The following is a 26,341-nucleotide window of genomic DNA, read 5'->3' as shown; positions in this document are numbered from 1 at the left end:
CTGCATAAAAACGGAACCAGCATCAGTTTGCTGTTCATTCAGCCGCGATTTGAGTGAAGAATAATCATGTCTGGCAGAGGTAAAGGAGGCAAAGGACTGGGCAAAGGCGGAGCCAAGCGGCACCGTAAAGTGCTTCGTGATAACATCCAGGGGATCACCAAACCAGCCATCCGCCGCCTGGCTCGCCGTGGCGGTGTCAAGCGGATCTCGGGTCTGATCTACGAGGAAACCCGCGGGGTGCTGAAGGTTTTCCTGGAGAATGTGATCAGGGACGCGGTCACCTACACTGAACACGCCAAGCGCAAGACGGTCACTGCCATGGATGTGGTGTACGCTCTGAAACGGCAGGGCCGCACTCTCTATGGATTCGGCGGCTGAACGACTCGACCCTTTCAAACCCGACACGAAACAAAGGCTCTTCTAAGAGCCGCCCACCGCCTCACAGAGAGAGCACTGACCTGGGAACGGGGAGAGGAAAGATCTCGGGATGGGGAATCAGTTTCCGATATTTAATTAGTATGGGGAGATTCCCCAACGGCCATCCCGAGAGAAGGAGCCGAATTCCCGGTTTCACGGTATAAATGAACAGGCGGTGATACAGAGTCTTTCCCCAGACATTACATTCTCCGCTCAGATTAAAATCCCTCCTCACTCCCTCTCCCGCTGTGTCCTCTGCTCCGTCTTTATTTCCTGCCCTCATTCAATTATCAGTTCGATGTGAAGTTTCTGTTTGAGGAGCGGTTCACCGGGCCGGAACTGGCGGGATTTTTGAAATTGAAGCTGGACTTTGTCCCGTTCCGGAAAGCAATGACCGGGGCTTTATTCCCGCCCGTTTACAGACAGATCCGAGAATGAACCGGAATGTGAAACAGCCTGAGGTTTGAGATGAGGAGTGGGAAATAATGGAGATTATAAAGAGAGAGATTCTTAAATTGCTGGAGGGAAATGAGATTTTCTTGAAACTGTTATTTGATGCTCTGAAATTGGCGGGCTTTTTGAAATTGAAGATTAATTTCAGCTCAGCCAATTGGGGCCCAATACCTCCCGCCGTTTCGGTCTGACTGTTGGAGCTCGGATCAAACCTGCCAATCACAGTCCCTCCCTGACAGGGTGTGGGACTGAAGCCAATCAGAAGCCAGGGGCGGATCCCCTTAGACCCTTTATAAGGCGGCCCCAGAGCGCAGTCCGTATTAACAGTCTTTGTGTCTCAGGTTGTGTTGAGATCTGTTCAGAAAATGGCCAGGACCAAGCAGACGGCGCGGAAATCGACCGGCGGGAAAGCTCCTCGCAAACAGTTGGCTACCAAAGCGGCGAGGAAGAGCGCTCCAGCCACGGGCGGAGTGAAGAAGCCTCATCGCTACAGACCCGGCACTGTGGCTCTGAGGGAGATCCGTCGCTACCAGAAATCCACCGAGCTGCTGATCCGCAAACTGCCCTTCCAGCGCCTGGTGCGAGAGATCGCTCAGGATTTCAAGACAGACCTGCGCTTCCAGAGCTCGGCCGTCATGGCCCTGCAGGAGGCCAGCGAGGCTTACCTGGTGGGGCTGTTTGAGGACACCAACCTGTGCGCCATCCACGCCAAGCGAGTCACCATCATGCCCAAAGACATCCAGCTGGCCCGCCGCATCCGCGGGGAGCGCGCCTAAACCCGACCCGGCTTCAACACCAAGTGCAACAAAGGCTCTTTTCAGAGCCACCAAATCGGCGATGGAAAGAGCTGTGATCTCCAGGGTTTATATGGCATGTCCTTGAGAAATTTGCTGAAATGTGTCAATGGGTGGGAGCTGATTTCAGACGGACAGGGACAGAATAAATACCTCACTCACATCCAAACACAAATTTCACTCACATTCTTAATTCAGCAATCGCTAATACAATAAAGAGCACATTAGTCAGCATCTGTTGTACAAATCTGGGTAAAATTTTTGAAGTTAATTCCTGAGCCCAGAGACAGTGACCAGCCCTTTCATAGATACCTTGGGTGGCTCTGAAAAGAGCCTTTGGGTTATCAGATTAAATCTTGGCCGCTTTATTTGCTCTTGGAGCTCACAGTGCTGGTTTTCTTCGGCAGCAGCACGGCCTGGATATTAGGCAGCACCCCGCCCTGAGCGATGGTCACCCGTCCCAGCAGCTTGTTGAGCTCCTCGTCGTTGCGGATGGCCAGCTGCAGGTGTCTGGGGATGATGCGGGTCTTCTTGTTGTCCCGGGCCGCGTTGCCGGCCAGTTCGAGGATTTCAGCCGTCAGATACTCGAGCACAGCAGCCAGATAGACCGGGGCTCCGGCACCCACACGTTCAGCGTAGTTCCCCTTTCGCAGGTGCCTGTGAACACGGCCCACAGGGAACTGCAGTCCGGCCCGGGAGGAGCGAGACTTGGCCTTGGCCCGAGCTTTACCGCCGGTTTTTCCTCTTCCAGACATTTCCACAATCTCACAAACACTTTCACAAAGAATGAAAAATGATTTCCGTATTTACCCTTCTTATAGACTGAAAGGTCATCTGATTGGTTGTTCTTTAATACACCTCATTTGCCTATTTCATTAACCAATCAGATAGCTGGGAATCAGAAGAGGGCGGGATTTACCGGCCTCAACGGTCAGACCAGGAATTTTTATGAATTTCAAAAAGCCCGCCAATTTCAGTGTAGTAAAGGACCGGATTTCGATCAATGTCGCCCTGAGCACAAGATTTTAAATCCGTTCTTTTTATCTTGTCTTATTCAGCGCTCCCCGTCACCAATCGCTGGCGCTGTTTAAAATCTGCTTTAAATTATGCCTCATTCTAACATCGCTTTCAAACTGTACCGAACGGGACTAAATCCCCATTCACAGCATTCCGTGAAGGAACACATTTCAATTTAGTCTTTATAAAAGTGACACGTTATAGATTGGTCCCTTCTCACAGAGCCGGGAGCGTTTCTGTGAAAAGACGGACCCGGCCGGAGCTCTCATTCTGCCCCTATTCCGCTGTGTTTCTGCAAGGGGTGGGTTTGCTGTTAATATGAGGATTTTCACATCAGCTGGTAAACATTCGGAGATTGGATTCTTACATTTAAATGAAACACGAAGGGAGTGGGAGAGGATAGAATAGTAACGCTTTAAGAGCGAAGCAAAGGGGAAGAAGCGGATCAGTTTATGGGTCAGGGATTTCAACGGGGCAGTTACAGTATCACTTCACAATAAGATTGGAATAATATTACAGTATTAAAACAATCCTAAGTAAATATATAGGAAATGCAGCTCCTTCAGAGAGGTTGTGGGTGGCTCTTAAAAGAGCCGTTGTTTTTTTTCAGTACATTGTGGAGTTTTACTTGGAGCTGGTGTACTTGGTCACCGCCTTTGTCCCTTCCGACACGGCGTGCTTGGCCAGTTCCCCGGGCAGCAGCAGGCGCACGGCGGTCTGGATCTCCCGGGAGCTGATGGTGCGCCGTTTATTATAATGGGCCAGGCGGGAAGCCTCACTTGCGATGCGCTCGAAAATATCGTTCACAAAGGAGTTCATGATGCTCATGGCCTTGGAGGAGATGCCGGTGTCGGGGTGAACCTGCTTCATCACTTTGTAGACGTAGATGGAGTAACTCTCCTTCCTCGACTTTCTCCGCTTCTTGCCGCCCTTGGCTGGTGCTTTACTCAAGGTTTTCTTGGCGCCCTTCTTGGGAGCTGCTTTCTTGTCCTCAGGCATTTTCAAACTCAATTTCAGACCCAGAAATGACCCAAATCCGCTCCGAGCTCGGATTAAATAGGCAGCCCCACAGCCCTATGGTAATGAGGGATGGGGGAAGGCAATGATTGTGATTGGACGATTGGGCGTGAGGACACAAAACATTTACTTTCACTCTCTGATTGGTTTCTTCAGATATCCAATCAGATTTAATCCCTGCCACCAATCACAAACACGCTCACACTGCACATTGTCCGGTTTCATCAATTTGTTCCGAACTGTTGCAGTTCTGCTTCCGGCCAGTAGATGTCCCCAAACTCCGGGTCATTGAAGTTTACAGATGAGAGAGGGACAGAAGATAAACTCATTCTTCACATTATATTGCACGGGTGGGGTTTGGAGAAACTGGGAATGGAGAACATTTTGTTGGACCAAACATGAGTTGTAATGCTGTATTAAATGCTTGTAATTAATTTTGGGGGTATAGCCTAAACTGAGGAAGAATGCAACAAAATACAAGAAGATTTAATAAGCTTGCTGAAAGGCGGAGGAAATGGACATTTAGTTACCAAATAGAAAGTTGTGATGTGGTGCATTTTGCTCGGGGTAATAAGGAGGCCAAACACTGCTTGGAAAATAAGAGTCTAAATGGTGTAGAAGAGCAAAGTGATTTAGGGGTACAGATTGACAAATCGTTAAAAGTAGCAACACAGGTTGATGAGGCCACAGAAAGCAAACACAGCACTGGGGTTTATTTCTAGAGGAATAGAATTGATAAGCAGATAAGTTATGTTGAACTGTAATTTAAACTGTCAAACCTTCTGCCAAACTGTTAAACCTTCCCTTTCTGAAATCCGTGCTGACTATTCTTTATTATATTTTCGGTTTCTGGATGTTTTTCTATTGTTTCATTGAGTAAAAGAATTCCATGATCATTCCTACCACTGACCTTTAGTTAACTGGTCTATAGTTCCCTGGACTTGTTCTATCTCCTGTTTTAAAATATAAGAATCACATTAACTGTCATCCAGTCCTCTGGCACTATTCCTTTTTGTGATGATTTTTTTCTATGCATGTAACAGTGCCTCCGCTGTCTCTTCCCTTGCTTCATTTAATATGTGCAGATGCAATCCATCTGGACCAGGAGTTTAACCACCCTTTCTAACTTAAATGTCTTGATATCTTTATTGACCCCTTCCTCTAATATCATGTTCACCCTGTTAATCTCCCGGGTAAATACTGAGGGAAAGTAATAATTCAATATTTCTGGCATTTCACTGACGTTACCACTGAGTTTATTTTGTGCATCCCTTTGTGGCACTGAAGCTATTCTGATTTTCCTTGTTTTATTTATGCATCTGTAGAATAATTTACGATTTCTTTTGATATTCCTTGATAATTTAATTTCGTAGTTCCTCTTTGCTTCCCCAATTGTTCTTGTGAAATCTTCCTGACCGTTTCCTATTCTCTTTTGTCATCCTCTTATTTAATATTTATAAATGAGAAATTCCACCAGCTTGTTGTCTCTGTTCAGGGGCTGGTGTTTGGGAAATATTTATTGTCTGTGATTAAAGTACCAGAAACTCAAAACCCAAACTCCACAGAAACACTCTATTTCTCCCTCCTCGTGAACAAAGTGCTACAATGGTGAGTATAGCTGCCTTCCAAACAGTTAATTCCAACAGGTTAGAATCCCAGTTCGCTTAATTCAGAAACACCAAGAGTGGAACCAAATTTGATGATGTTCAGAGGGATAGTGTTTCCAAAACATAAACGGGTCTAATTTATATTTTAAAAATACTTTTAAACCTCATTCATTTCCCCCATAATGTTGAATTTATCTCTGTCCCTTTGTATTATTATTTCCTATGATCTGTACTGTGGATATTGGACACAATTGCCCGGATTCAGTGAAATTAATTGATTTTCTGCAGTCTTTCCCTCTGCTGATTCCCGTTCCTTTTTTAAATTATGTCGGATTAACCTTTCTGATCTATAGAAGGGTCATAGTCCTGAACCGTTAACCCGAGCTTCCCGTCTCCACAGATGCTGCCGGACCTGCTGAGTCTTTCCAGCATTTTTGGTATTTTTTTCTCTCTATTTTATCCCTTTCACCTTTGACGGCCGCCATTAAAACTTCCAGCTTTATGCTCAGTTTTTATTCGTGTTTCAGTTCGGTTTATTTGAATTAATCTAAATCGTGTCCTGAGAAATCAGACCGAAATATTGCGCAATGTCGAGTGAAATATAATGGGGCAAATTCACAACTATCGAATGAGTAAAACAAAAACTTTATTCTGAATCAATTGTCTTACTATTTCACTGTCAAAATATCAAAAAAAACGAGACTAGAAGTTACAGAGAGAAACTATTTGCTGATACTGCACATTGTCCTGAATCTGGAACAACGACAGACAATGTGAATTTGTTCCACTCTGTTACAGTTCTCCCTTCCGGCCAGTAGATGTCAGACTGTATATTCATTCTGTATCTGTCAGTCTCCAGTCCTGTCTGTGAGTGTGAGACTAATTCTCTCTCTGTCAGACTCTGGTACTGTGTGTGAGTGTGAGATTCATTCTGTGTCTGTCAATCTCTGGCACTGTGTGTGAGTGTGGGATTCATTCTGTATCTGTCAGACTCTGGTACTGTGTGTGAGTGAGGGATTAATTCTGAATTTGTCAGTCTCTGGTACCGTGTGTGAATGTGGGATTCATTCAGTATCTGTCAGACTCTGGTACTGTATGTGAGTGTGGGATTCACTCTGTATCTGTCAGTTTGTGGTACTGTGTATGAGTGTGGGATTCATTCTGTATCTGTCAGTCTCTGGTACAGTGTGTGAGTGTGGGATTCATTCTGTATCTGTCAGACTCTGGTACTGTGTGTGAGTGTGGGATTCATTCTGTGTCTGTCAATCTCTGGCACTGTGTGTGAGTGTGGGATTCATTCTGAATCTGTCAGACTCTGGTGCTGCCTGTGAGTGTGGGATTCATTCTGTGACAGTCAGTCTCTGGTATTATATCTCAGTGTAGGATTTATTCTGTAACTCAGTTTCTGGGACAAAGTGCAAGTCTGGATTCGTTCTGTATTCTTATTTCAGGTTACAGTATGTTGCTTGAAACTGTATCTATAATACATGAATGTATGCATAGTCCTTTGTCTAGTGTTAATTTGTAATTATGGATACACTTTAGAACTTTGTTTTAATCATGCAATGTTTGTGAGTTTTGATGTAGGATTACATCTTAATTTCTGTGAAGACTATTTTAAATGAGAATGTACATTTCAATATCTTACTGTGAAATTATTGGACTGGTATTTATTGTGTAGCTCAGTCTGGGCTAGTGGAATTGATACTTTATCTTTCAAGCTGACACTGTGTGATTTTTGGACTGGTATGTAATGTGTAGTTCAGTCTGCATTAATGGGAATGAGACTGTATCTTTCAGTCTGACACTGTGTGCTATATTTGGACTTGTGTGTAAGGAATAACTCAGTCTGCAATAATGGAATTGATGCCGTACCTTTCAGCATGAGCTTGACCTGATTGTTGGACTGGTTTGCAATGTGTAGCTGAGTCAACACTAATAGGATTGATACTGTATCTTTCAGTATGATACTGTATTCGAATTTTGGACCATATATAATGTGTAGCTCAATCTGCACTAATGGAATTGATACTGTATCTTTCAATCTGACACTGAGATTGTTGGGCTCATATCTGTTGTGTAGCTCAGTCTGCACGAATGGAATTCATACTGCATCTTTCAGCATGACCCTGAATGTGATTTCTGGACTGATATCTAATGTGTAACTCAATCTGCACTAATGGGATTGATACTGTATCTTTCAGTCTGATACTGTGTGAGATTTGTATACTGGTATGTAACGTGTGGGTCAGTCTGTACTAATCAAATCAAAACTGTACCTTTCAATCTGACACTGAGATTTTTAGACTGGTATTTGATGTGTAGCTCAGTCTGCATTAATGGAGTTGATACTGTATCTTTCAATCTAATACTGTATGAGAATTTTGGACTGGTATCTAACGTGTACCTCAGTCTGCAGTAAAGGAATTGAAACTGTACATTTCATTCTGACACTATGAGATATTTGGACATATATGTAAGTCAAATATGGGTCACATCTGAACTGATATCTAATTTGCATCTCAGGGTACAATATTGGCATGAATACTGCATCTTTAAGCTCATAATGTGTGAGTTGTGGGCTGGTATTTAATTTGATTCTTGGAGTACACTATTGTAATTCATGCTGTACCTATCAATCAGTACCATGTGTCAGTTCTATCTGGTATGTAATTTGTAGCTAATTCTGGACTAATGTGAGATTAACACAGTTCGTTTCAATCTGATAGTGGGAGTGATTTTGGACTGGGAATTATTTATCTGCCAGTCAGTGGTACTGAGTTGTTGTGAAATGGAAATCCCGTCTGTCTCTCCTGCTCTGTTTTGACTGTTGGATTGGGATCAGTGTGGGACTGACTATTTCTGCTGTCTGAGACTGTGGGACTGATGACCTGTCTGTGTCTCTGTGCTCTGTGTGTGATAATATACATACTGTGTGTGAGAAGGAGCTGGCTGCACTGACTGCTCCTTGTGCCTCGGGAGGAGTAAACATCACACTGATTCTGGGTCCTTCAAGTATTTGCCTGTAGGAAGATAAATTATATCTTGTAATTCAAAAAAAGATGAAGTAGAAAATACATAGGTGATTAATTGAATCTCTCTGTTAATAATCATTGTAATAACAACAAATGAAAACCAGGGATTCAAACAGTGTCAGTGGCTGACTCCACTGCAGTGCTGCAGCACTCAGCTTCTGCACACCAGGCTGTTTTACAACAATTTAGTGACATCCAGACACAACCCAACCCCTGCACTGATCCATGAATGGGGCTACACGATGGACCTTTGTACAGGTCAGGGTTCTAATCCCCTCTCCCTTGGGACTAACCATTCAACTGATACATATCAGCCGCTGTTTAAAATGTGTCCTTCACACTCCTCACCTGAAGCCTGCAATAGATGCTCTTTGTATAACTTCCCATATCCTTACTGTCCGGCTCTGTTTACTGCTCAATAACAAACACTAAAGGTTAATGAGCAGCTATAAAAATGTAGACTTAATTCCTGCTACCAATCACAAACACGCTCACACTGCACATTGTCCGGTTTCAGCAATTTGTTCCGAACTGTTGCAGTTCTGCTTCCGGCCAGTAGATGTCCCCAAACCCCGGGTCATTGAAGTTTACAGATGAGAGAGGGACAGAAGATAAACTCATTCTTCACATTATATTGCACGGGTGGGATTTAGAAAAACTCGGAATGGAGACGAGCTGCAAGTACATTTTGTTAGAGCAAACATCAGTTGTAATGCTGTGTTAAATTCTTGTAATTGATTTAGGAAATATAGTCAATACTGAGGAAGACTGGGACAAAATAAACTTGCAGAACGGCCGTGTAAATGGTCATTGAATTTCAATATAGAAAGATGTGAGGTGGGGCATTTTGCTGGGGGGAATAATGAGGCCACATACTGCTTGGAAAATAAGAGTCTAAATGGGGTAGAGGAGCAATGTAAATCATCCTGAGAAATCAGAGACAAATACTGCGCAATGTATAGTGAAAAAAATTGAGGCAAATTCACAACTATGGAATGAGTGAAACAAAAACTTTATTATGAATCAATTGTCTTCATTTTTCATCTTCAAGAAGTGCAAAAATACGAGAGTAAACGTAACAGACAGAAACTTCCCTCACATTGCACATTGTCCTGTTTCTGTCACCATGACAGATAATCTGTATCTCTGGTACTGTGTACGAGAGTGGGGTTTATTCTGTATCTGTCAGTCTCCAGGTACTATGTATAAGTGTTGCGTTTATTCTGTACCTGTCAGTCTCTGGTACTGTATGTGTGTGGGATACATTCTGTATCTGCCATTCTCTGCTACTTTATCTCAGTGTGGGATTTGTTCTGTAATTCAGTCTCTGAGACAATGTGCAAGTCTGGATTCATTCTGTATTCTTATTTCAGTTTACAATATTGCATTGAAACTGTATCTTTAACACTTTAAAGTATATACAGTTCTTCATCGAGCATTTAATTTGTAAATATGGATACACTTTTTGATTTTCTTTAAACAAACGACGTGTGTGAGTTTTGGAGTAGTATTACATCTTAATCTCTGAACTCTATTGTGAACGATAATATACCTTTCAATCTGTTCACGATGAAATTACTGGACTAGTATGTAATGTATAGTTCAGTCTGCAATAATGGGATTAATTCTGTATCTGAGTCTAACACTGTATGAGATTTTTGGACTGGTATGTAATATGTAGCTCATCCTGCACGAAATGAATTGATACTGTATCTATCAGTCTGATACTGTATTAAATTTTTGGACTTGAATGCAATGTATAGCTCAGTCTGCACGAATGGAATTAATACTGAATCTTTCATTGTGATACTGTATGAGATTTTTGGACTGGTGAGTAACATACAGATCAGTCTGTGCTAATGGAATTGATATTGTATCTTTGAGTCTGATAGGGTACGAGATTCTTGGACTGCGATATAATGTGTGGCTCAGTCTGCACGAATTGAATCGATTCTGTATCTTTCAGTCTAATATTGTATGAGATTGTTGGACTGATATATAATGTTGAGCTCAGGCGGTGTGAATAGAATTTAAATTATATCTTCCAGTCTGATCATTTATGATTTTTGGACTCGTATGTAATGTATAGCTCAGTCTGTACCAATGGTATGGATTATGCTTATTTCAGTATAATACTGAGTATTGACCAATATATCTAACATGTAGCTCAGTCTGCACCAATAGAATTTATACTATATCTTTCAATCTGACACTATGAGATCTTTGGACTGGTCTATAAAGTGTAACTCAGCCTGCAGTGATGTGATTGTGACATTCATTCTGTATCTGTAGTCTCCAGTACAGTCTGTGAGGGTGGGATTCATTCTGTATCTGTCAGTCTCTGGTACTGTGTGTGAGTGTGGGATTCGTTCTGTATCTGTCAGTCTCTGGTACTGTGTGTGAGTGTGGGATTCATTCTGTATCTGTCAGTCTCTGTACTGTGTGTGAGTGTGGGATTCATTCTGGATCTGTCAGTCTCAGGTACTGTGTGTGAGTGTAGGATTCATTCTGTATCTGCAGGTCTCAGGTACTGTGTGTGAGTGTGGGATTCATTCTGTATCTGCCATTTTCTGCTACATTATCTCAGTGTGGAATTCATTCTGTAATTCAGTCTCTGAGACAATGTGCAAGTCTGAATTCATTCTGTATTCTAATTTCAGTTTACAGTATCGGACTTGAAACTGTATCTTTAATACATTAAATTATATATAGTTCTTCGTCTAGTGTTTAATTTGTAAATATGGATACACTTCTCGATTTTCTTTAATCAAACATGTGTGAGTTTTGGAGTAGTATTACATCTTTATCATTCACAATAGAGTTCAGAGATTATGTACCTTTCAATCTGTTCACAGTGAAATTATTGGATTGGTATATAATGTTTAGATCGGTCTGCAATAATGGGATTAATTCTGTATCTCAATCTAATATTGTATGAGATTTTTGGACTGGTATGTAATATGTAGCTCAGCCTGCACTAAAGGAATTAATACTGTATCTATCAGTCTGATACTGTATTAGATTTTTGGACTGGAATGTGATGTGTAGCTCAGTCTTCAATAATGGAAGTGATACTGAATCTTTCGATCTGATATTCTCTGTGATTTTTGGACTGGTGAGTAACATGGAGCTCAGTACGTGTTATGTAATTGATATTGTATCTTTGAGTCTGATGGCGTATGAGATTCTTGGACTGCTATATAATGTGTGGCTCAGTCTGCACTGATGGAATTGATACTGTATCTTTCAGTCTAATACTTTATGGGATTTTCAGTCCGGTATGTAATGTACAGGTCAGGCAGTGCTAATAGAATTGATACTGTATCTTCCAGTCTGATCATTTATGAGGTTTTTGGACTCGTATGTAATGTGTAGCTCAATCTGAACCAATGGTATTGATAATGTTTATTTCAGTATAATACTCTATGAGTATTTACTAATATATATAATATGTAGCTCAGTCTGCACTAATGGAATTTATACTGCATCTTTCAACCAGACACGAAGATATCTTTGAACTGGTATTTAAAATGTAACTCAGTCTGCAGGAGTGTGATTGTGAGATTCATTCTGTGACTGTCAGTTCCTGATACTCTTTGTGAGTGTGGGATTCAATCTGTATCTGTCAGTCTCTGGTGCTGTATGTGAGTGTGGGATTCATTCTGTATCTGTCAGTCTCTGCTACGGTGTGTGAGTGTGGGATTAATTCTGTATCTGCCATTCTCTGCTACATTATCTCAGTGTGGGATTCATTCTGTAATTCAGTATCTGAGACAATGTGCAAGTCTGAATTCATTCTGTATTCTTATTTCAGTTTACAGTAACGGATTTGAAACTGTATCTTTATTAATTTAAATTATATACAGTTCTTTGTCTAGTGTTTAATTTGTAAATATGGATACACTTTTCGATTTTCTTTAATCAAACATGTGTGAGTTTTGGAGTAGTATTACATTTTTATCATTCACAATAGGGTTCAGAGATTATATACCTTTCAACCTGTTCACAGTGAAATTATTGGATTGGTATGTAATGTTTAGCTCAGTCTGCAATAATGGGATTTATTCTGTCTCTCAATCTAATATTGTATGAGATTTTTGGACTGGTATGTAATATGTAGCTCAGCCTGCACGAAAGGAATTAATACTGTATCTATCAGTCTGACGCTGTATTGGATTTTTGGACAGGAATATGATGTGTCGCTCAGTCTTCAATAATGGAAGTGATACTGAATCTTTCGATCTGATATTCTATGAGATTCTTGGACTGCTATATAATGTGTGGCTCAGTCTGCACTGATGGAATTGATACTGTATCTTTCAGACTAATATTGTATGGGATTTCCAGTCTGGTATGTAATGTACAGTTCAGGCAGCGCTAATAGAATTGATACTGTATCTTCAAGTCTGTTCATTTATGAGGTTTTTGGACTGGTATATAATGTGTAGCTCAGTCTGAACCAATGGTATTGATACTGTTTATTTCAGTGTAATACTGAGTATTTGCTGATATATCTAATATATAGCTCAGTCTGCACTCATGGAATTTATAATGTATCTTTCAATCTGACACTATGATATCTTTGAACTGGTATGTAAAATGTAACTCAGTCTGCAGTAGTGTGACTGTGAGATTCATTCTGTATCTGTCAGCATCTGGTACTGGTTGTGAGTGAGGGATTCATTCTGTATCTGTCAGTCTCTGGTACTGGTTGTGAGTGTTGGATTCATTCTGTATCTGTCAGCATCTGGTACTGTATGTGAGTGTTGGATTCATTTTATATCTGTCAGTCCTTGGTACTGTATGTGAGTGTTGGATTCATTCTGTTTCTGTCATCTCTGGTACCATACTTGAGTGTGGGATTCACTCTGTGTCTGGCAACCTCTAGTGCTGTATGTGAGCTTGGGATTCTTTCTGCATCTGTCAGTCTCTGCAACGTTATGTGAGTGTGGGATTCATTCTGTGTTTGTGTGTCTCTGTACTGTATCTGAGTGTGAAATTCATTCTGTATCTGTCCACAATTATTCTCTCAGATTATATTATGGTATTCAATACTGTAGCTTTAATATCTTAATGTTTAAGTCGTTTTTCTCATTATTTAATTGATAAATATGGATACACTTTAGGATTTGATGCTGGAGGTTTTAATCAGATAATTTGTGTGATTTTGGACAACTACTAAATCTGTATCTCTGTGAGTAATATTGTGAATGGATATATATCTTTCAAACTCATATGGTGACATTTTGAATTGGTATATAATGTGCAGATCTTTCTGAACTAAAGGAATTGATACTGCATCTTTAAGTTTTATTATAAGATTTTTGGACTCGTGTGTAATGTGTATCTCGGTCTGTGCTAATAGAATTGATACTGTATCTTTAAATCTCATACTATCAGTATATTATAAACTGGTTTCTAATTTGTTTCTCAGGTTACACTGTCACAGCATTTCTCAATCTGATAATGTACATGAGTTTTGGACTAGCAATTTGTATTCGAATGGTACACAATTCGAATGGATACTTCGTGTATTAAACTCACGTGTGTGTGTGAGAGAGTTTTGGGCTAGCATACAATCGGAATCTTGGGGTAACTGAGATTTAATTCATGGCTAAAGTTATCCTTTTTTAAAATTGACAATCTGAAAGCATGACTTTGGACTGGGATTTTTGTATCCACCTGTCAGCGGGACTGAGTGAGGGGGAAATGGAACAGTGTCTGCCTCACCTGCTCTGTTTGACTGTTGGATTGAAAATGTGTCTCTGGAGTTAGGGGGAAATGGAACAGCGTCTGCCACACCTGCTCTGTTTGACTGTTGGATTGAAAATGTGTCTCTGGAACTTGGGATCAGTGTGGGACTGACTACTTCTGCTGTCTGAGACTGTGGAACTGATGATCTGTCTGCGTCTCTGTGCTCTATGAGTGATAAAGTACTTACTGTGTGTGAGAAGGAGCTGGCTGCACTGTTCCTTTGCCTCGGATGGAGGAAACTTCACATTCATTCTGGCTCCTTCAAGGGTTTGACTGTAGAAAGAAACATATATCTTGTAACTCAAGAACAGGTGAGGTCGAAAATACAGAAGTGATCATTTTAATATCTGTGAATAATTATTTTGAATATCCACAAATGAAAACCAGTGATACAAACGGTGTCAGTGTCTGACTCCACTGCAGCACTGCAGCACTCAGCTTCTGCACACCAGGTGTGTTGGGCGATTTTAAAACAATTTAGTGACATCCCCTCCACTGATCCATGAATGGGACGACCCGATGGGGCAGGGACCTTTGTGCAGTTCAGGTTTCTGATCCCCTCTCCCATGGGACAAACCGTTCAAATGAAAGCAAAAACCGCTGTTTAAATTGTGTCCTTCACACTTCTCACCTGATGCCTGCAATCAAAACTGCTTGTAAATCTCCCCACATCCTGACTGTTCACTGTCCAGTAACAGGGTGAGACTGGAACTAAACCAGGAACATTCACTACTGGTTTGGGGAGAGAAAGCAGCAATGATTTTAAATAGCAGGTTCTTCCCATTCTGTCTCCCTTACCCTGGACACACCCTGGACACACACAGCCCGAGAATGACCTCTCCCTTCCCCCGCTCACTCCATGTTCCGGGACCAGTTCCTGATCCACTCCGCCTCTTACAAACAGCCCCCGGACTCCCCCTGACCTTCCCCCGGACTCAATGCCGATCTCTGAGCCCATCTGCGGACACGGTCCCGAAGCGATGAGCTGCTGTAACGAGGCTGCTCTTTGCTCCCTTCCCCCGGGGGCCGTGATCTCTCCATTCCCGGCTGTTTTAAACCATCTTCTTCCGCTCACTGAGGGAATGGCGCCCACAGGCCGAGCTGGGGGAGGGGAGCGCGCATGCGCTCTTCTGCTCACCAACATCCAGCGCTGGGGGCGGGGCTGAGTCACGCATGCGCAGATATCTGGTTTAATTCCCAATACAAAAATCGATGGAAACTTTCCCCAATTGGAATTTTTCCGAGTCTGAGCAAAGGAAGTGGGTCTGGGGGAAAGGTCAGAGGGAATGGGGTCCACAGGCAGTGCAGGAACAGGCACCAGAATGGGAAACAGATGGGATTCCACCAGTGCCTAACGCTGGAATCCAGACTGACTTTACAATCTCTAACTATTAAACTAGATGTTTCCATCCCTGCTGTTTCTCTCGGTATCTTTTTTTGAAAAGATCCTTTCAGAGATTAAGTGAGCGGCTGTGAAATGAGCCTGCGGCTTTGATTCATTCTTGGTCTCTGCAGATAAAGCTGACGTGTTATGAAGAAACTTGTGGGGAGGATTTCTCACCAATCCTGGAGAAAAATAGGAGGAAAGAGTGAGTCGGTGTGTTTGTTGGGACCGTGTAGGATTAATATCTGATAGCAACAGTCCTAAATTAATTTAATCAGAGTGAAACTCTCGATTACTGAGAGTAATACCGAACGTCCCTGTGCTGCAAAACAGAATATAGTACAACAGGCAAGAGAGGGTTAAATGTGTCCCATTGTTTTTGTCACCCTCTGAACTGAGGGTGGGATTAGTCGTGTGTCTGCCTCTGGTACAATATCAGTGAGAGATGAGATTGCATCTTTTGTCTCTCCAATCTAATCTTTCTGGATAAAACTAAACTTTGCAGCTCAGTCTGCAACTGATACTGTGGCACTGTATCTCTCCGCGGTCTCCCTCACCGTGTCTCTCTCCCTGTCTGTTTCTCTCTCTGATGCTGTATATGAATGTGGGATATTGCTATTGAACGTGATACGAACACACTGATCGGAAGTGTAAGACTGACAGTGTACGTTTGTCTTTCTGTCGTGCTGCACACGAAGGTGGGATACAGTCTGATATAAAACAGAGAGAATGGGATGTCCTGATCGGGCCTCACTGTCACTGGGGATGTGTTCGGCTCCAGTCCCAGTTCATGGTCGTTTTCTTTTCATAGATTCAGGGAGACAATAATACTGGTGGAGAAACTCCGCGTCACAACTCAAACCCAACACACGAGATTCTCCAATTCAGCTGGAATAAGGTGTTTGTAAACTGCTGAACCCGTCTGGGAGGGGATGTGTGGGGAGATAGAATCGGGTTTGGGACTGGAATGGAAAGAGACGGGTTGACTTGTTCTCGAAAGGACTGTATTTAGGCAGGAATATTAACGACTGTTAATTGTAACGTGGCTTATTTAAAAGCTCCGGGTTTCTTGGAATCCTTGAATATGAAGCCCGAGTCTGTAAGGGTTTGTGCGGAGCGCTGTGTTTCGGTTCTATTATCGATAAACGGTTTTAAATTGGCGGATGGAGAAAGCTGGTGCTGGAAGATCAGAGGCCGTTCTCTGCTGTCTGTCACTGATTCCTCCGCTCCCTCCCTCTCTGTTCCACCCCCCACCCCCACCCCCCATATGTAAACAAAGAGGGTAGGTGGACTGTAAACACGGTTTACTAGTCAACAAGACGGAAGGCGAGTAATGTTTCTGATTTCCTGGGCACCAGGCAATTCACTGTTACTTGTTTCTGTACAAAGTTACATTTCAGTGATTCCCTGGTGAGATTGATGCGTTCTGTAAATAATCCAACAACATAGAACAGAAACGGAGCGAAGCGCTGAATCCCACAGATGTGGAAAGGTTAGTTGATCAGTTCTGGTGATGCTCTACGAGCCCAGCATGGCAAGTAGTTTAAATAAATACAAGAAATCTGGTGATGTGTGGACTGGCGTCCATAAGTCACCGTTTAAATTACCGGACTGTGGTCGGTGCCCCGACTCCAGTCCCATTAATACCTCATCTCGCCTACAACGAGAATAAAGCAGCTCAAAGCAACACTGGTCGCATGATATCAGCGTCTCCCTCAGACAGTAACCAGCCCTTTCACAGATACAGTGGGGGGCTCTGAAAAGAGCCTTTACATCGAGTTACATCGAAACTACGGCACAGAAACAGGCCGTTCGGCCCAACTGGTCTGTGCCGGCGTTAATGCTCCTCACGAGGCTCCTCCCTCCCTAAGTCATCTAAATCTATCAGAATACCCTTCGATTCCTTTCTCCTCATGTGTATCTCTAGCTTCCCCTTAAATGCACCTGTGCTATTTGTCTGAACTACTGCTTGTGGTAGCGTTTTCCACATTCTAACCACTCTTTGGGCAAAGCAGTTTCTCCTGAATTCCCTTTTGGATTCATTAGCGACTATATTAATATTTATTACCTCGAGTTTTGGACTCCCCACATGTAGAAACATTTTCTCTATGTCTACCCTATGAAACCCTAACGTATGACCTCTATCAGGTCACCACTCAGTGTTCTCTTTACCAGAGAAAACATCTCCAGTCTGATCAACATTTCCTCATCAGAATATTATCTAATTTCTCTTGCCATGAGATTCATTTTTACACCTTCCCCAATCCCTCTCCGTCCGTTCTATAATATGAAGAACAGAACTGTGCACAATACTCCAAGTTTGGTCTAACCAAGCTCCCATACAAGTTTAAGATAATTTATTTGCTTTTCAATTCTATCTCTCAAGAAGTGATTCCTAGTGTTTGAGTTTCCTTTTTATGACCTTATTGAGCTGCGTCGCTACTTCTTTTAATTTGTATATCTGTACCACGAGATCCATTTGCTCCTCTATCCCGTTTAGACTCTTATAATCCAAACAGTGTGTGACCTCCTTATTCTTCATTCTGTAAGTTTATTAATGTCCTCATGCATTTTGATGCATTCTCCCTTTGTCTTTACTACATCCCCCAATTTGTTGTCGTCCACAAATTTTGGAATTCTACTTCCGATTCCCAAATCCAAATTGTTAATGGAAATTGTGAAGAACAGTGGTCCCAGCAACTGGAACATCACTTCCCACCTTTTGCCAGTCTGAGTAGCGACCCTTAACCTCTATTCTCAGTTTTCTGTTTTGTTGCCAACTTGCGATCCATTCTGCCACCTGTCCCCTGACTCCAGGTGCTCTGAACTTAGCCATGAGTCTAAAATGCGGTATCTTATCGAAGGCCTTCGGAAAATCCAAATATATTGCATCTACTGCATTAAACTCGTATTCACTTTCTGTTCCTTCTTCAAAGATTTCAATAAGGTTGGTCCTGTCATTTCGGTTATCAGATTAAGTCGTGGCCACTTTACTTGCTTTTGGAGCTGACAATGCTGGTTTTCTTCGGCAGCATCACGGCCTGGATATCTGGCAACACCCTGAGCGATGGTCACCCGTCCCAGCAGCTTGTTGAGCTCCTCGTCGTTGCGGATGGCCAGCTGCAGGTGTCTGGGGATGATGCGGGTCTTCTTGTTGTCCCGGGCCGCGTTGCCGGCCAGCTCGAGGATTTCAGCCGTCAGATACTCGAGCACAGCAGCCAGATAGACCGGGGCTCCGGCACCCACACGTTCAGCGTAGTTCCCCTTTCGCAGGAGCCTGTGAACACGGCCCACAGGGAACTGCAGTCCGGCCCGGGATGAGCGAGGCTTGTCCTTGGACCGAGCTTTACCGCCGGTTTTTCCTCTTCCAGACAATTTCCACAATCTCACAAATACTTTCATGCAGAATAAAGAAATCTCCAGCACTCGCCCTTCTTATTCCTTCTGGAGGATTACAGTGGGGGCATTTGTGATGGGTCTCTCTCAGATTGTTTACACTGCCCGCTCACCCTCACTGATATTCTATCTTTGAACTGCTGTAATATTGTCCTTTAGCAATATTGCTGCTCCCCCTACTTTCCCTACTTCTCTGACCTTTCTAAAGATCTTATAGACTTGAACATTAAGCATCCATTCGTGCCCAGCTGGTAGTCAGGTCTCCGTAATCATTTAATATAATTATTTAACCTCACTGAATGGGTGATGCGGCCGATATCAGGTGAAGAATTACTGGCTGTTGTGTAATTTCCATTGATTGGGAGTTGGCGACATCGACTGGGCGGAGACGGGAACTGCAACAGAGCGAGAAAGGATCCGTCAGAAACCAGTTTAAATGCAGAACAAAATCCAACAGCCTGCAGTGTCTGTTCAGGGTCTGATGTTTATCAACTATTTTAGTATCATGCATTGTCAGCGATGGTGGTATAGTGGTGAGCATAGCTGCCTTCCAAGCAGTTGACCCGGGTTCGATTCCCGGTCATCGCAATTTAGTGTTCTTATTTGTTTGTTTCCTTCAGAAACTCTTAAGATTGCAATCGAATTTGATGCAGTTCAGTTGGTTATTGTTTCCAAAACATAAACGGGTGTAATTGTAGCAAAATGTTTTCAACCTTCATTTCTTTTCCCTATCGAAGAAATAGAGGGAAACATGCTGGAAATAGTGAGCTACAAAGGGTCTAATGAGAGTGAGGAAGGCAAATGAAATGTCAGTCTTTATTGCTAGGTTGTTGAAATATAAGAGTAAGGAAGTCTTGCTGCAGTTGTACTATGAGGAGATATTTTGTAAAATTGGCCTATATTCTGTGGAGTTTAGAAGAATGAGACGTGATCTCATTGAAATGTATGACATTCTTAGACGGCTTGACAGGGTCGATGGTGAGAGGCTGATTCCCCTGGCTGGAGAGTCAAGAACTGGAGCTCATAATCACAAGATAAGGGGTCGGCCATTTAGGATCGACATGAGGAAAAATGTCGTCACTCAAAGGGTTGTGAATCTTTGGATTTCTCTACAGAGGACTGTGGATGCTCAATGGTTGAGTATATTCAAAGTTGAGATCGATAGATTTTTGGAATCTAGGAGAATCAAGGCATATGGGGATCGGGCGGGAAAGTGGAGTTGAGGTCGAAGATCTGCCCTGATCTGATTGAGTGGCGGAGCAGGCTCGAGGGGCCGTATGGGCTACTCCTGCTCCTATTTCTTATGTTCTTATCTAGAGAGCCGTATATCCAAGTGTGCTGATGACACTAAGCTAGGTGGCACCGTAAATATTATAGATGGGAGCGGAAAGTTGCAAAGGGACATTGATAGATTAAGTGAGTGGGTGAAACTGTGGCAGATGGAGTTCAACGTGGGGAAGTGTAAGGTCAATCGCTTTCGACCATAAAAAGATAGATATATTTTCTAAATGGGAAGAAACGAGGAACTGTGGATGAGCAAAGGGATTTATAAGACCAAGTACAGAATTCACGAAAAGGTGCAAAAATAAGTTAAAATGATAATGGAATTTTGATCTTTATCTCCAGGGATCTGGAATAAAAAGGAGTGGAAGTTATGTCACAGTTATACAGAACTCTGGTTAGAGCTCATTTAGAGTACTGTGTTCAGTTCTGGGCACCGCACCTCTGGCAGGATAAGAACATCAGAAATATGATCAGGAGTAGGCTTCACGGCCCCTCGAGCCTGCTCCACCATTCCATAGTTCATGGCTGAATTTGTACCTCAACTCCACTTTACCGCCCTATCCCCATATCCCTTCACTGCCTTGCCAAAAAATCTATCAAATTCAATCTTGAATACACTCAACGACTGTGCATCCGCAGCCCTCTGGGGTGGAGAGAACAGCATCAATGAAGATAAACAGAATGCAATGAAATGTGTCATACAGTTACATCTCGCTGCTCTGTCTGCTCATTTTGATCGCTACTTCCCTGCAGAGGGATTTGAAAATTTGATGGAAAAGCGTTGGGTGAAACTTGCTTTTGCTTTCGAAAATCCTGAATCAATAATGAAGACCCACTTGTTCACACTGATAAGATACTTTTTAAATGTTCTGCCTGTGAGAAGAGCTTTAAAAGAAAAAGTGATCTGCTGACACACCAACGCACTCACACTGGGGAGAGGCCGTTCACCTGCTCCCTGTGCGGGAAGGGATTCACTCAGTCATCCAACCTGCTGACACACCAGCGAATTCACACTGGGGAGAGGCCGTTCACCTGCTCCGTGTGTGGGAGCGGATTCACTCAATCTTCCCACCTCATTGAACATCACCTTGTTCACACTGATAAGAGACTTTTTAAATGCTCTGTCTGTGAGAAAAGCTTTAAAAGAAAAAGTGATCTGCTGACACACCAACGCACTCACACTGGGGAGAGGCCGTTCACCTGCTCCGTGTGTGGGAAGGGATTCACTCGGTCATCCAGCCGACTGGCACACCAGCGAGTTCACACTGGGGAGAGGCTGTTCACCTGCTCCGTGTGTGGGAAGGGATTCACTCGGTCATCCAGCCTACTGAAACACCAGCGAGTTCACACTGGGGAGAGGCTGTTCACCTGCTCCGTGTGTGGGAAGAGTTTCACTCGATCATCCCACCTGCTGAGACATCAGCAAGTTCACATCGGGGAGAGGCCATTCACCTGCTCCCTGTGCGGGAAGGGATTCGCTCAGTCATCCACCCTGCTGACACACCAGCGAGTTCACACTGGGGAGAGGCCATTCACCTGCTCCCTGTGCGGGAAGGGATTCGCTCAGTCATCCACCCTGCTGACACACCAGCGAGTTCACACTGGGGAGAGGCCATTTATCTGCTCCGTGTGTGGGAAGGAATTCACTTGTTCATCCGGCCTCATTGAACACCAACTTGTTCACATTGATAAGAGACCCTTTATATGTTCGAACTGTGAGAAGAGCTTTAAAAGAACATGGGATCTGCTGAGACATGAACGTATTCACACTGGGGAGAGGCCGATCACCTGCTCCGTGTGTGGGATGGGATTCACTCAATCATCCCACCTGCTGAGTCACCAGCGAGTTCACATGTGACTGCAGGGGTTGGATTCTGCTGTTATTGCTGATGTTAATCACATCCAGGACTGAACCATGTTCATTCTGACAGTTGGGGTTTGTTTCAGATGTTAATAATCCCTTTAACTGGGCTGGCGTTTAATATTCTGTACAAGTGTCAAATAAATCAGCTTTCTTTTAAACACAGTATTTCTAGTCCTTGATATCTCGATGATAAGAGAAGCAGTTTCAGGACTTATGATGAAGTGAGTGGAATCCATCTTAGAACTGAGTTCTTCCACCTTTTTAAAAGATGGATCTGCAAGATGACTAATTCTGACAGGACAGAAAATTCTATTATATCACACGGTCCACTTCAATCAGCCTGAGCAGATTTCCACCACCCTTATGTGAAAAATAATTTCCTGATTTCACTCCAAGACACCCGAGCTCTAAATTTAAGTTTATGTCCTCTTGTTCTGGATTCACCGACTGGAGAAAATTGTTTCTATTTCTACCCTATCGAATCCCTTTATAATTTTAAATATCTGGATCAGATCACCCCTCAACCTTCTAAACTCAAGGGAATGTAAACCACGTTTATACAAACGGTCCTCATCAATTGAACCCTTCAAGCCCCAGTATCATTCTGGTGAATCTGCACTGTACCCCCTCCAAGGCCAATATATCCAACATGTCCCAGCACTGACTGTGCGCAAAACAGGACTGAGTGTCCCAGCACTGATTGTGTGTATAACAGGACTGAGTGTCCCAGCACTGATTGTGTGTATAACAGGACTGAGTGTCCCAGCACTGACTGTGTGTATAACAGGACTGAGTGTCCCAGCACTGACTGTGTGTATAACAGGACTGAGTGTCCCAGCACTGACTGTGTGTATAACAGGACTGAGTGTTTCAGCACTGACAGTGTGTATAACAGGACTGGGTGTCCAAGCACTGACTGTGTGTATAACAGGACTGAGTGTCCCAGCACTGACTGTGTGTATAACAGGACTGAGTGTTTCAGCACTGACTGTGTGTATAACAGGACTGGGTGTCCAAGCACTGACTGTGTGTACAACAGGACTGAGTGTCCCAGCACTGACTGTGTGTATAACAGGACTGAGTGTTTCAGCACTGACTGTGTGTATAACAGGACTGGGTGTCCAAGCACTGACTGTGTGTATAACAGGACTGAGTGTCCCAGCACTGACTGTGTGTATAACAGCACTTGTTGTCCAAGCACTGAATGTGTGTATAACAGGATTGAATGTCCCAGTGATGACTGTGTGTATAACAGGACTGAGTGTCCCAGCACTGACTGTGTGTATAACAGGACTGAGTGTCCCAGCACTAAATGTGTGCAACATGGAACTGAGTGTCCCAGCACTGACTATGTGTATAACAGCACTGAGTGTCCCAGCATTGGCTGTGTGTATAACAGGACTCAGTGTTCCAGCACTGACTGCATGTATAACAGCACTGAGTGTCCCAGCATTGGCTGTATGTAAAACAGGACTGATTGTCCAAGCACTGATGTATGCATAACAGGACTGAGTGTCCCAGCATTGACTGTGTGTGGAACAGAACTGAGTGTCACAGATTGACAGTGTGTGCAACAGGACTGAGTGTCCCAGCACTGACTGTGTGCATAACAGAACTGAGTGTCCCAGCACTGACTGTGTGTTTCAAAGGACTGAGTGTCCCAGCACTGACTGTGTGTATAAAAGGACTGAGTGTCCCAGCACTGACTGTGTGTCTAACAGGACTGAGTGTCCCAGCACTGATTGTGTGCATAACAGGATTGAATGTCCCTGTGCTGACTGTGTGTCTAACAGGACTGAGTATCCCAGCACTGACTGTGTGCAACACAAACTGAGTGTCCCAGCACTGACTGTGTGCAACACAGAACTGAGTGTCCCAGCACTGACGGTGCGTATAACAGGACTGAGCGTCCCAGCACTGACTGTGTGTATAACAGGACTGAGTGTCCCAGCACTGACTGTGTGTATAACAGGACTGAGTGTCCCAGCACTGACGGTGTGTATAACAGGACTGAGTGTCCCAGCACTGACTGTGTGTATAACAGGACTGAGTGTCCCAGCATTGGCTGTGTGCAACACAGAACTGAGTGTCCCAGCACTGACGGTGTGTATAACAGGACTGAGTGTCCCAGCACTGACGGTGTGTATAACAGGACTGAGTGTCCCAGCACTGACTGTGTGTATAACAGGACTGAGTGTCCCAGCACTGACTGTGTGTATAACAGGACTGAGTGTCCCAGCACTGACTGTGTGTATAACAGGACTGAGTGTCCCAGCACTGACGGTGTGTATAACAGGACTGAGTGTCCCAGCACTGACTGTGTGTATAACAGGACTGAGTGTCCCAGCACTGACGGTGTGTATAACAGGACAGAGTGTCCCTGCATTGACTGTGTGTATAACAGAACTAAGTGTCACAGATTGAAAGTGTGTATAACAGAACTGAGTGTCCCAGCACTGACTGTACGTATAACAGGACTGAGTGTCCCAGCAATGACTGTGTGTATAACAGGACTGAGTGTCCCAGCACTGACTGTGTGTATAACAGGACTGAGTGTCCCAGCACTGACTGTGTGTACAACAGAACTGAGTGTCCCAGCACTGACTGTACGTATAACAGGACTGAGTGTCCCAGCACTGACTGTATGTATAACAGGACTGAGTGTCCCAGCATTCACTGTGTGTATAACAGGACTGAGTGTCCCAGCATTCACTGTGTGCACAACAGGACAGAATGTTCCAGCACTGACTGTCTGTACAACAGAACTAAGTGTCACAGATTGACAGTGTGTACAACAGGACCGAGTGTCCAAGCACTGAATGTGTGCATAACAGGACTGAGTGTCACAGCATTGACTGTGTGTATAACAGAACTGTGTGTCACAGCATTGACTGTGTGCACAACAGGACAGAATTTCCAGCACTGACTGTGTGCATAACAGGACTGAGTGTCCCAGCATTGGCTGCATGTATAACAGGACTGATTGACACAGCACTGATGTATGTGTAACAGGACTGAGTGTCCCAGCATTGACTGTGTGTATAACAGAACTGAGTGTTTCAGCACTGACTCTGTGTATAACAGGACTGAGTGTCACAGCACTGACTGTGTGTATAACAGAACTGAGTGTTTCAGCACTGACTGTGTGTAAAACAGGACTGAGTGTCACAGCATTGACTGTGTGTATAACAGAGCTGAGTGTCCCAGCACTGACTGTTTGTATAACAGGACAGAATGTTCCAGGACTGACGGTGTGCACAACAGAACTAAGTGTCACAGATTGACAGTGTGTACAACAGGACTGAGTGTCCCAGCACTGAATGTGTGCATAACAGGACTGAGTGTCCCGGCAATGAATGTGTGTATAACAGGACTGAGTGTTCCAGCACTGACTGCATGTATAACAGAACTGAGTGTCCCAGCACTGACGGTGTGTCTCACAGGATTCAATGTCCCTGTGCTGACTGTGTGTATAACAGGACTGAGTGACCCAGCTTTGACTGTGTGTATAACAGGATTGATTATCCCAGCACTGACTGTGTGTGCAACAGGAATGAGTGTCCCAGCACTGATTGTGTGTATAACAGGATTGAATGTCCCTGTGCTGACTGTGTGTATAACAGGACTGCGTGTTCCAGCACTGACTGTGTGTATAACAGGACTGAGAGTCCGAGCACTGATTGTGTGTATAACAGGATTGAATGTCCCTTTTCTGACTGTGTGTATGACAGGACTGAGTGTCCCAGCACTGACTGTGTGTATAACAGGACTGAGTGTCCCAGCACTGATGGTGCGTATAACAGGACTGAGTGTCCCAGCACTGACTGTGTGTATAACAGGACTGAGTGTCCCACTATTCACTGTGAGTATAACAGGACTGAGTGTCCCAGCATTGACTGTGTGTATAACAGGACTGAGTGTCATAGCATTGACTGTGTGTATAACAGAACTGAGTGTCACAGCATTGACTGTGTGTACAACAGGACCGAGTGTCCCAGCACTGACTGTGTGTGTAACAGAACTGAGTGTCACAGCATTGACTGTGTGTATAACAGAACTGAGTGTCCCAGATTGAAAGTGTGTACAACAGGACTGAGTGTCCCAGCACTGACTGTGTGTATAACAGGACTGAGTGTCCCAGCACTGACTGTGCGTATAACAGGACTGAGTGTCCCAGCACTGACTGTGTGTATAACAGGACTGAGTGTCCCACCATTCACTGTGAGTATAACAGGACTGAGTGTCCCAGCATTGACTGTGTGTATAACAGGACTGAGTGTCAAAGCATTGACTGTGTGTATAACAGAACTGAGTGTCAC

At 43.7% G+C, this 26,341-nt stretch overlaps 2 protein-coding genes, 1 long non-coding RNA gene and 1 other non-coding gene across 4 annotated transcripts in view; 2 read left to right on the top strand and 2 right to left on the bottom strand.

Moving 5' to 3' along the window:
* The window catches only part of LOC137316796 (zinc finger protein 271-like), a 182,061-nt gene extending 159,877 nt beyond the window's left edge, over positions 1-22,184 (top strand). Inside the window, exon 5 of the mRNA XM_067980637.1 lies at positions 21,039-22,184. Within this exon, the coding sequence (XP_067836738.1) occupies positions 21,039-22,016 (978 nt within the window). The 3' untranslated portion in view covers positions 22,017-22,184. The remainder of the gene's footprint in view (positions 1-21,038) is intronic.
* The window catches only part of LOC137316793 (zinc finger protein 850-like), a 512,000-nt gene that overhangs the window by 199,676 nt on the left and 285,983 nt on the right, over positions 1-26,341 (bottom strand). The gene's annotated exons all lie outside the window — the stretch shown is intronic.
* LOC137316818 (uncharacterized) overlaps positions 1-26,341 on the bottom strand; it is a 181,828-nt gene that overhangs the window by 44,547 nt on the left and 110,940 nt on the right. The gene's annotated exons all lie outside the window — the stretch shown is intronic.
* trnag-ucc (transfer RNA glycine (anticodon UCC)) lies at positions 19,391-19,462 on the top strand. The gene has a single exon. It is a non-coding gene; the product is annotated as a tRNA-Gly (tRNA).

The sequence above is a fragment of the Heptranchias perlo genome, unplaced genomic scaffold, assembly GCF_035084215.1.
Source record: "Heptranchias perlo isolate sHepPer1 unplaced genomic scaffold, sHepPer1.hap1 HAP1_SCAFFOLD_60, whole genome shotgun sequence".
Taxonomy (NCBI): domain Eukaryota; kingdom Metazoa; phylum Chordata; class Chondrichthyes; order Hexanchiformes; family Hexanchidae; genus Heptranchias; species Heptranchias perlo.
The sequence above is the reverse complement of the archived record's forward strand: the minus strand, read 5'-3'. Positions and strand labels throughout refer to the sequence as shown.